This window comes from Hoplias malabaricus, chromosome 4, assembly GCF_029633855.1.
Source record: "Hoplias malabaricus isolate fHopMal1 chromosome 4, fHopMal1.hap1, whole genome shotgun sequence".
Lineage (NCBI taxonomy): Eukaryota > Metazoa > Chordata > Actinopteri > Characiformes > Erythrinidae > Hoplias > Hoplias malabaricus.
Window position 1 is genome coordinate 52,196,273 of NC_089803.1, and position 12,626 is coordinate 52,208,898.

The following is a 12,626-nucleotide window of genomic DNA, read 5'->3' on the forward strand; positions in this document are numbered from 1 at the left end:
AATAATAATAATCACCATGATTGCAGTGCACTGTGGGCTAGCATCATGCTGTTTCGAATCTAAATATTTCTCATGTCAGTATTTTCCAGTCATATAGCTATTGTTTGTGTAGATAGCAGATATGAACTGTTTGCAGAACACTGGCTGAATTATTTCCATATTTCATTCTGCTCTTTTATTACACTGAGGTGCTGGCAAAGAGCCTTCCAATAAAAATGCAGCCTGTTGTTCAGTAAAGCTGTACTAATAGATCCCCTGCTGTATTGAAACTTAAAGAAAATGTGTTCGAAATCAGTAGCAGGCTGAACGGGATCTGGTAATCATTACTGAGCTCTTCAAGACGTGAGACTTCACTGCTTCTTCATTTTTGGAGACAGATAATGAACCTGAAATGGAAGGTTGGATGACTAGAAGTGACCGGTTCACTGTTCTACAACAAATATTTTTAGACAGTTGCTCATTCCATGTTTCTCTTTAAAGCATCACTACATAAGATTTTCGTTCTGGGCTGCGTGGCACAGTCGTGCAGCAGGTTAGTGTCGCAGTCACACAGCTCCAGAGACCTGAAGGATGTTGGTTCATGTCCTGCTCCGGGTGACTGTCTGTGAGGAGTTTGGTGTGTTCTCCCTGTGTCTGCGTGTGCTTCCTCCCACGGTCCAAAAACTCACATTGTTAGGTGGATTGGCAACTCAAAAGTGTTCATAGGTGTGAATGAATGTGTGAGTGTGTGAAGGACTGGCGCCCCCTCCAGGGTGTGTTCCTGCCTTGCGCCCAATGATTCCAGGTAGGCTTCGGACCCACCGCGACCCTGAACTGGATAAGGGTTACAGACAATGAATGAATAAATGCTTATGGGCTCCCCTATGTTTACACAGTGTACAGCACTGTCCTGAAATCAAGGGGGAGTGGGAAGGAAGAGGACAGTTTCCTAGCCTCCTCCTAAACTTTCTGCTGTGTTGAGCCCAGAGTACAATGACAGAGGCTCTATTCTCTCTATTACAGGTCAGAAAAGCTTTACAATGATTCATGAATTTACACTAGATGTTGGAACATGCCTATGAAGATTTGACAGTATTCATCCATGAGAACATTAGCTGAGTCAGGTTCTGCCGTCGGAGGATTAGTTACGGAGCATGAACACCACTCCAGCTCATCCCAAAAGTCATTGTGTGTGGCTGACCCAATCTATTGCCAATGCACATTTTAAGCTGTGCAACTGAATGCCTGTGATGCTAATTTACTAATTAGAAAGGAGAGCTCCTACATATATTTCATTCATTCAGTCATATTCTAGACTAAACTGCACAGACAATAGAAGGCCCAAACTGACTGGCAACCAACATCTACTAAATTGAAATAACACACGGCTTGCATAATTAAATGCAGATGAGTAAACAATACTTAGAGTATTCATAAGAAAACCAATAAGGAAAACAAAATGAGAAATTTGCATTCAAGCCAAACCAAAGCTGATGTGTTCTTAAAATAAAATCCTCTCTTTCGCATCAGTTCCTTAATTGGCCATTCAGTTCTCCCGCACTACACAGGCCTCAACACCTGTGGCTTCATTTGAAATCCGGTCAACTGTTCTAAACATGAATTAGTGCTAGTGTTGCTTTTTTTTTTAAGTGGTTTACTCGTAACATAGTCAGTCGATGGTTAATATTACTCCATGATTAAAGGCTACGTAGTTCAAACACATATCTATCTGACAGCAGTGAAGGAACAGGGCTCCAAACTGGCAGCCATAAATTCTGCTCTATTTGAAAAAGCCGCTCTGGCATGCTTCAGTGATTAATGAAGAACAACAAACCATTTCGAGTAATCAGGGGGGAGTGGGGGAGATGAAGGGAAGGAGTCAGAGGAAGAATAGATGAGCCAGGGTGCCAAAACTGCACCCAGAATAGTTTTCATGTGTGTCGTTTGTCACATGTTTGGAATATAAGGACTGACACTGATTTTCTGTCTTGGTCTCTTATCGCAAGGCAGTTTTAAGCATGCCTGCTATTAGATGTTTTTACAGGGTTGATTTGAACTGATTTTGTACTGACTTGAATGAAGCCGATGCTATTTTTGACTGGGAGTGTTTCAGAGTACATCACCCCTGATTATGATTTATGATTTCCTGTGTTACGTTTACCAGCCTTTATGGAAAACACCACACCAAATGAAAAAATATATGGAAATTTGTAATATTACCTCATTACATGTGAGCGGAAACTGCAGTTCCAGGTGGTTGATTTATTCAGGCAAAAGTATTTCTAAATTTAATATTAAATCTAATAATTAAAAAACAATATATATATGTGTGTGTGTGTGTGTTCCTTTGTTATGGGTAAAGTCTCTAAAAAATCTGCATAAGTCTGCAGTATGCTGAACATTTTATTAAAGCTAAAACTGTGAAGCTTTTCTAACTGCAGTCTCAGTTAGTGTCTGTCCCCGTTTTGAAGTGTGCACTTTCATGACATCATCAGTTGGTGAACTACAGGGATGTAGTCGATCAAGGCTTTAGAAGCTTGAAAGCAGAACTAGGACACGCTCAGCGTGAGCTGTGCTTTTATTCCCAACTTCCCTGTTTTCAAATACATGATTTGCAAAACCATTTCTACTCAGTCTTGAACAGAGAAAACACAAAGACTCCCTTTGCAGCATTTCCTTTAACTACATCTTCTTACTTGATTGATATGGGAAATGTCATGGGACATTAGCTTTTATATTTTCCTGTGTTAATTACTCTAACTCACTTTACTACGGTCTTCCAGTTAAACTGATTAATCATCTTCAGTACATCCAAACCTCAGCAGCCTGACTTCTGAGCCTTGAGTTCTGCCTTCCACCAAACGCATGGCTCATATCACTCCTGTTCTTAGGCAGCTCCATTGGCCTCTCATTGAGGCCAAGGTCAAGTTCAAAATTCTTCTTCTAACCTTCAAGGCTCTTAATAGTCTGGCTCCAACCAGACTTTCTACTTTTGGTCGCAGATCTTTCATTGCTGCTGCCCCCAAACTTTGGAATTTTTTACTGTCCCCTCTTCGTAACTGTACGTCCTTGTTATCCTTCAAATTTTTGCTTAAAGCTTTCCTCTTTTCTTTTTTGGATTCACCATAACTATTTATTTTTGCTATGTAAAGCATCCTTAGGTTTGTGAAATTTAACTTATTATTATTATTATTATTATTATTATTATTATTATTATTATTATATAACCCATGTCCAGCAATCTGCAGTTTCCTAAGCCAGTCATGGTTCTCAAACCATTCATATTTAGCAATCTGAAACCCTTTAACAGGATCAGCAATTTGCTACGTAACTTACAGAATACAGCAGAATCTCCTTAGAGAATAAATGTACAATTATAGCCGTCAAGTACAAAGTTAAAAAGTTTCTGGCAGTATTAAATAGTGCAGAGTAGCAGCAAAACCACAGCCTTTATCCACAGTCTTATTAACTAATAAAGCGGTATGAATGTGGGTTAATCCCTATTTGAGGATGAGAGAATTGAAAGTGCAGATATATGAACACTGACAGTAGGAGGTCCTGATGAAGAATGCGAGTGAACACTTGGATAATTAATTATTTGTGTATAGTGCAGTGGTGTGTCTCTGTGTTTCTGTGAAGGAATTTTGTGGAAGAAGATATTTCGCAGTCTGGAGTTGGTGTGAGGATGGCCTTGTTCCTCAGGGCTGGAAGAAGTTTCCCAAGGACTTTCTGTGCACTGGATAGGACCAGCTAATGATCCTTCCTACCAGAGAAGTAGAAGCCCACCAGCATCTGCTGTTGTGGCAGATCGGTCTTCTTCAATGTCTTTAAGAAAAATAACCATTTCTTTGTTTTCTTCAACAATGCACAGGAGGACTGTGTGAAATCCTCTGAGATGTAAATGACGAGGAATCTGAAGCTGGGCACTGTGTCACTATTGAGAAGATTGGAGTATACTCATCATTCTCTGACCTCAAATTGATGATTGGGCCCTTGGCTTTAGAGGTATTGAGTGACAGGTTGTGTTCTGAGGACCAGCCCACCTGGTTCTGCGCCCCCCCACCTCTCTGCAAGCTGATTCAAAACAGTTAGAAATGAAGCCAATTGTGTCATCTGCAAACTTGATGACGGTGATCCAGGAGCACAGTTGTGTGTGAAGAGGGAGCAGAGAAAAGGTCTCAGTACACAGCCTTGTAGTTTGACAGTACTTAAAATAAATGCTTCTGCTTTGAACCTACGCTGTAGGAAATGTGTAGGTCCCTCCACAGAAACATAACTATGCACCATTTGAAGCAGACTGCAGCGACTGTGATAGGTCCAAAGTTCCACAAAAATGGCTCAAGTCAAAACAAGGAAGTCCAGAAGCATGAAGACCTCTTCTTCACCTACAGAGACTGCAGACAGCAGCACATTCATGGAGAGAAATTTCCTCCAACATTGTTTGGGACATCATAGAGCAAAAAAAAAAAAAAAAGGTGGAACAGGGGAAAAACAAGGATACCTCCAGGGAAGAGAACTGAAAATAAATAAATAAATCTATGAGGCGCGGTTTTGTATTTGTTGCTCTCCTGGCACTGCATACAAATTACACTCTGTTCCAAATAGTACAATTCACAGATTTATTAAACTATACTACTATACCACTACATAGTGTAGAGAAAGATGTTTGTGATTCAGAACTAGTGTTGTGGCGGTGAAATTGCCAAGCAATGCAGGCACAAATGAATAAGTATAAACACTCACAATGGCCCAGGGCACTCGTGCAGGCCACAGCATGGACTCTGCGTCGAGTCAATGCAGAAGCATAAATCAGCTTTAATAGCCCAGGACAGTTGTCTTTTTCTAAGTGTATCTTACTACATTCAGCATGATTAGTTTAGAGTGGTTATGATTTAACCACTGTGTGGTTATGATGTATAATTATTGCAATTCAATAGATTAAATGCCTGAATGAATATCTAACCATCGGAAAAATTGGATTCAATTTTAATTTTTATTTTCCATTCAAAAGAATTAGAGTAATTAGTTATAGAACATATGGAAAACATATTTAAAAAATCTAACTGTTGACATTAATGGATTTATATGCTATTTGTGCTGTTGCCATTCTCATTTTTATTAATTTCCGTAACTTGGGAAACTGTCAGGGCGTGATAAATGAACACAATAACTTTGTAGTTGCTGGCACAATACACTCAAATCTTTTTTTTTGATGACGTCACTAACTATGGAAAACAACTTCAGCTGTTATAATTCTCAGGCTAAGGAAAACAACTGAAAAATAATGACTGGGGTAATTGAGAAGCTATTAAGGTAACAAATGGAAACCTGAACCTGGGTTAAATCCAAACTGTTGCATTACATTTACATTCAGATAATATTTGACATTTTTTTACATTTCTGAATACACAATACATCTGCCTTATTTGTCTAACAGCTAATTAACCTGTCATAACCGTACACAGAGATATAACAGATCAGGAAGCACATGCAACATGTTTCGGAACATTGAAATAAGACTTTTCCAATGGGAATAAATGTGAAAACTCAGGTCAACAAACGGGTCATGAGCAGGGCATGGGTCTCTATAATGCTTTCTCTGATTTTGAACCATCTGTTTTTCCTACCCATGCGCATTTACACACACACACATACACACACACACACACACACAAACACACACACGCACAAACAAACACACAAACACACACACGCACACACAAACACACGCACACACAAACACACACACGCACAAACAAACACACAAACACACACACACAAACACACATACACACACACACCCACAAACACATAAATGTGCACATAACACACACGCACACACAAACGCACACACAAACACACACACAAACACACACACGCACACACACACAAACACACACACGCACACACACACACAAACACACACACGCACACACACACACAAACACATAAATGTGCACATAACACACACGCACACACAAACACACACACACGTGCACACACACACACACACACGTGCACACACACACGCACGCACACACACACACACAAACACACACACGCACACACACACACAAACACATAAATGTGCACATAACACACACGCACACACAAACACACACACACGTGCACACACACACACACACACACGTGCACACACACACGCACGCACACACAAACACATAAATGTGCACATAACACACACGCACACACACAAACACATAAATGTGCACATAACACACACGCACACACAAACACACACACACACACACACAAACACATAAATGTGCACATAACACACACGCACACACAAACACACACACAAACACACACACACACACACGTGCACATTCACAGAGCAAGAGAAAGAGAGCGAGAGAGAACAGGTTGTAACTCAGTTGGTCCTCAATGGGGCTGCACAACATTTTCACTCTCACACACACATGGATCATGTCTTAAAGCAGCACGTGAAGACATTTCAGTAATCTCTCTCGCTCTCATTCTTTCTCTGTGTCTTTATTCTTTACTTTTATCACCCCCTATTTCTTTATTAGTCCCTTTCAGCTTCCCCTCACTTTCTTCCTTCCCTTTCTCTGTCATAATTTTCCCAGTCTCCGTTTTTTCTTAGTGCCTTTTGTGTCTCTATATTATGTTGCTTTTGTGCACCACCCCTTGCACTTTTGCCAACACACATTTCAGTTCAAATAAATACTTTAAATACCATTCACTTTTTAGAATAGCAATTTACACAAAACAGCACTTGCAATATTAAAACTAATTATATTAGTAAAGGTCTGCATATTAGTATGTGCCATTTAATCCTCTGCAGATGGGGGAATAGGGAAGTAAGAGACAAGGATAACGCCCCAGCCTGGAAAACAAAGCAAAGGAAAACCAAACAAAAATGTATTTTTTCCTCTTCTACACAATGGGCAGTTCTGAACTCCATGTTTTTCTTTTTTTTGATGTGTCTATAATGAATTTTTCTATAATCAGACATTTTGTGCATCCTCTTTTGTAATATTTTTCTTCTAAAAACATTTTACCATATTGTCCACACACATAAATACATTTAAAATCAATTGACCTAGGAGTTTTCATAATTTACCTTAAGAAGTTCACTTTATTTATTTGTTATACGTTTATCTTGCACTATTGACTACTCTGCCTTGTACATCCAGTATCCTACATCCTCCTATTACTATTATTTTGCACTATTGTTTACACTGCTTGTGCATCCATTATCCTACCTCCAAATCATGATATTGTCTTCAGTCAGTGTCCCATTGTCTCCATCCATCCATCCATTATCTGTAACCGCTTATCCAATTTAGGGTCGCGAGGGGTCCAGAGCCTACCTGGAATCATCGGGCGCAAGGCGGGAATACACCCTGGAGGGGACGCCAGTCCTTCACAGGGCAACACAGACACACACACATTTCGAGTCGCCAATCCACCTGCAATGTGTGTTTTTTGGACTGTGGGAGGAAACCGGAGCACCCGGAGGAAACCCACGCGGACACGGGGAGAACACACTCCTCACAGACAGTCACCCGGAGCTGGAATCGAACCCACAACCTCCAGGCCCCTGGAGCTGTGTGACTGCGACACTACCTGCTGCGCCACCGTGCCATTGTCTCATGTATGTCTATCAGTGAGCTGCTGGTGTCGTACGTCCTGCACTTGTTTTCTGTTTGTTCACTTTCATATATTTCTATACTTAGCTTAGTTGAAGTTAGTCTATTTTTTGTTAAATATTACTGCATCTTGGAGAGGAGAGTAACGTAATTTCCATTCTTTGTACGTCCTGTACATATGCAGAATTGACAATAAAACTCTGAAATACTTTCAGCTTTTTCAGTAAACTACTGCATCAAGTGTATAACTTGTTTATATATCAATGTGGTGTTTTGATAAACTGGAAGGTATATCATGAGCAAAATAAGCAGTCAACACCATGGTATTTCAACTACCTCTAATTACATTTGTATAATGAGCGAATTCAGACAGCCAGGGTATATTACATGGAAAAACCACCACAAACCACTTCTGTCAGTTTTCTGGTGAGGCCTTTGAGCTGCAGGTCTGCAGTGGAGGGTAAGTAGTTACATAGGCCATGATATTGTACCTGAGCACATTTGGGGTTGTGACGTTACCATTTATATGATGTCTACGTTAACAGTTTATTTTTCTGTAGAAATCAGATCTTATATTTATGCACAAAACACCTGTTATAGTACAGCCCAGTGAACATTTTGCCGTTGATGCAACGTTGAAATAACGTAATGACTGCCGTCTAATCAACGTTCTCTTAAGGTTGAAAATGAAAGTTGAAAAGACGTCCAAACACAGACATTGAAAAGACGACTATTAGACGTATTTTGGACGTCCATTGACGTTATTAATTGGTCCCGAAATAAATTACTTGGTTGAAACCCATTTTGGACGTCCACTGACGTTATTAATTGGTCACCATTTTTAAGATGGATTAAGGAGGGACGTTCCTTGTTTACTGGGTGTAAACTTGTGTCTGATGATTACACCCTACACTACAATACGCTGGAATAGAGCCGCGCTACTGCGCATGCGGGTTTTTTTAATCACCACACGCGGGCAGGAGGCTAGCAACGGCTTCAGAGCATCAGAGCATGTGTTCAGACAGACATCTCGGTGCTTTCACTGAAACACACACTCTCTTTATTTCATCACACACAGGCACAGACGACTCTTCTACATACAAACTCCACTTGTCCGCTGGATTGTGGCTGTGTTCCCCTCTGTCAAACACTGGGAAAACAATGAAGACCACAATCAGAGAGGAGAAGTGAATTTTACCCCCTGCACTCGTTCCCTCTGTCCTGGACTGAGAGATGATAGCGGAGTTGGTGTGCAGCGTTGTGGCTCTGCTCCTCTATGTGAACACGCTGGACGCGGATTTCTGCTACGATGACAGGTAGCTACAGCCATAACTAACCTTCCTCCTCCATCTCTCGTCTGTTGTAGGTTCCTACTCGCTGTCTCGTTGGTGTCTGTTATACACAAAAAGTGGGAGAAAGAGAGAAGCCTTGTGTGAAAGTGGTGCTGGTCTGTGTTTGTGACATTTTTGTCGTATACTAAAACCTCCGAGCAGTTTTCTTTAAACATTAACGTTCTGTATAAAACATTAAAAAAAAAATTTTGGGTTTAATTAGAACTACCACATACACCAGATTTATATAGATACGCTTGTGTTAAGAGAGGGGACCGTCTCAGTTCAGACACATAATTGTTTGCCAAAAGTCCGTTATTTGGATATTCCCATTAGACAGTCCTCGGTTTATCCGGCTAACTGACATGATTTGTAGAACAACCCCTATTTAACTGATAAATTTGTTCTCCACAAGTTGTTGACATTTAAGCCCAAGCTTATTTATTCCTTATAATTTACGGACTTTATACTTGTGTTTCTACAGTTCATTATATTTAAGTTTTTTTTGTAAAGGCAGCTAGCTGACCGGTATCAGAGAAATTAGGTGGCTAACTATATCTACGTCGTTGTTTGGATAAAAATCTTTTTTTGTCGCATTAAGCTCTTTAAAATGTCCCCAATGGCACCTCCCATTTGTAACGGTCGTTCGTTTCGAGAAAGCGATGTGCCTGTAGAATTTTATCGATTGGAAAGTCTGGTGAAATTGGGCACTTTCTCGACTTCACCCTTCCACCTTAAGCGGTACCGCGCTTACATACGAACGCCACACGCGCCAGAACCTAACCGTTGTGCTATTTAAGGTGGAATGGAATATTCGAACGAGAAGCCAACTTCAGCGACGGAGAAGTTTACGAGTGCAGTTACTCTTACAGTTACATCAACATTGTCTCTAACCATTTGAAGGACATCGTCCAGTAGGTATTTAGCATTTAAATCGCGTTGTTGTCACTGTTTTGCGTTGTCCAATGGCAGGTCTCAGAACAGTGAATTATTCCTGGATATGAGACCGTACAGAGAATAGTCTGAAGTCTGCAGACACACTCACTGATTTATTTCAGTGGAGGCAGTTTAAAACCGCACACAAAGTAGACTATTTCTTGTCTGTGGCACTTCTTATGGAAGTCATTAAAAATGATTTGCTCTTGCTGGGTGAACGGGTCGAGATTCAACACCACCCCCCGGAGCGTCTGTTTTTGAGGTTCATTGGGAAGAAACGAACCACGAACAACGACAAGACTGGCGTGCTCACACACTCAGGAAACTGACCAGTCGGTGCGAGGAACAGGTCCAGCTGTTTCAAATTCCGTTTGAAGATTTATCTTATGTAGCAATTTCTGTTACTACTAAAGCCAGACCGGCTTGTATAAGTGCTAATTTTTTGCCTGCATTGTTTCAACCAAATGCACTTGATAAAATTAAAAACAGGCCTTTCCTTAATTCTTTTGTTTAATCTTTCTGAGACTATTAGGTCTTAAAACCCATTCTGACAAATATACTTTATTCCTAATAATAGACTTGTTAGTATGGATGCCCCTACATGGGAATTGTAGGACAATTCTGAGATTCATAGATTCATCAATCCTATGAAAAACAAAAAAGGCTGATGCTGGTCCGTAAACAATTGTAAAATGTGAACATTCAGAATGAAATAATATATCAGAATCCCTTTATTTATCACATAAAAATTGTGTGCACACATATTTGAAATAGCCTAGATTTTACTAAACAGGCCAGGCAAGTACATGACTTTGTACAAATGGTTAAGGAAAACTAGACAATTACTAGAAAATATATGTGAACCAGATGTTAGGACAATGAAGTGAACATGCTTATTTCTGAAGAGATGCAGTCTAACGTTAGTGTTTATGCGATATTGCAGAATATAGTGCATATTTGATACATATATCACAGTGTGATAAGTGTCTGTCGTCTGGTGTTAAAATCTGGCAACATTTAACTTTTGAATCAGACCCAGTGCTGATCTATCTATGAGCTTGTGCATGTGTATGTGCACTCAGCAGCATATCCTCTTAGTAAATTGGCACTTTAGGGTCATTTATCAAATAATCCTATTCTTTAAAGGTCAACAGTGCTCTGCCCTCTGCCTTCTCCCTAGGGCAGTGTGTGTGTGTGTGTGTGTGTGGAGCACAGGCTGCCAACATGATGAGCAAGCGTACTGAGAGATTTCCAGTGATTAAAAGCAGTCCTCTTGTGTCAATTTTTGCTAGTGTTTGTGGTCATGCACCAGCCATCTCTCACCAAGGGGTTCGGTTGAAGTCAGTTGAAGTCAAAGGACCTCATAACTTCAGCATACTGCACTGTGTCTGTTCTTTTAATCACGTCTAGTGTCTTTCCTGGGAACAGTAGGAGAGTTCAGACGTACAGTATTAACCACAATTAATCCCTGTAAATCTATTAAATCCGTATCAACACCGTAGCCATTAAACTTACGCAACTTTTTTCAGCTCATGCATTTGCCGCTAAGTATACACTTGAGGATTTTTGTGATGAAGACTTGTTGTTAGTGCAGACATATGGCTTCAGAATCAGTAGACCACACCAGATGCCGACACCCACCATTTGCGGTTGGTTTTATGGGAAAATTGTTCAGCCAGTGGATGGGTGAAGCTATGATGGCTCATGACTGGTGTCTCTGATGGATTAATGGCTGTAGCTGAAGCTTTGGATACTGAGTGACATCACTGAGAAAATGTATTTCATAAGACTGCACAGAAAAAGGCATAATGATATGAATTTTCACAAGAGTGACATTATTAAAAATGCTTGTGTATTTATTTTGTGTAAATACCCTGGTGTCAAATATCAGCATTGTGTAAACTGCCTTGCCCTCAGAACATGTGGGACCTAGGGGAAGAAAATCCCCACTTTTGTAGAAATATAATACAGAAACAAGGCACAGATTTATATCTACCTAGGTTCTTTCTGTAATAAAATGCACTTTTCCTGCACTGTAGTTTTACATTTAATTCATCGCTGTTGTATAATGTAGCCTAACTTTCAGTCAGTGAGCATGTTATACATTAAAGTTGTAACAATACAGAAATTTTGCAGTACATTGTGTTGCACCATTATACAACATTTACAGAATTTTTGTTTATGTATTGGTCAAAGTCCCATTTCCATTTGAACCTTTTAGCTAGTTGATAACTACATCAAAATGTGATTGGCAGTATACAGATATATCTGATTTCTTGCTGATATATTTATTTAATCTGGAAGATTTTGTATTTTTATACCGAAGAAGATCTTAATATTTAGGTGCTGCAGGGACCACGCTCAAATATCTGAATTTTATTTGTTATTTGCATTTGAACCCCATTTTTTATGCTTTACCACCAAACTCAGGTAAAATCTTTGACTACAAATTACTGGAAGTGTTTCTTTCATATTCATTAATGTGTTGGTTTGTCATTTTGCATTTGCTGATGTGGAATACACTGGATTTTGATAACATAACTCTAATAGTGGACACAAACTGGACATTGTCTGCATGTATAAATGACTAAATCTCATAATCATAGACTTTAAAGCTATGCCACAACTGTGTGGGGAAAAACACTTTAATTTATATTTGAATTATTAACATATGCCTAAATGTTTTTATGCATGAAATCTCCAAATACACAGTGATTTGCAGCCACCCTAGTTAATATATATA

At 39.7% G+C, this 12,626-nt stretch overlaps 1 protein-coding gene across 1 annotated transcript in view; it reads left to right on the top strand.

Moving 5' to 3' along the window:
* Positions 1–8,623: 8,623 nt before the first annotated feature.
* The window catches only part of tmtc2a (transmembrane O-mannosyltransferase targeting cadherins 2a), a 53,249-nt gene continuing 49,246 nt past the window's right edge, over positions 8,624–12,626 (top strand). The window contains exon 1 of the mRNA XM_066668388.1: positions 8,624–8,932. Coding sequence (XP_066524485.1) covers positions 8,850–8,932 — 83 coding nt within the window. The 5' untranslated portion in view covers positions 8,624–8,849. The remainder of the gene's footprint in view (positions 8,933–12,626) is intronic.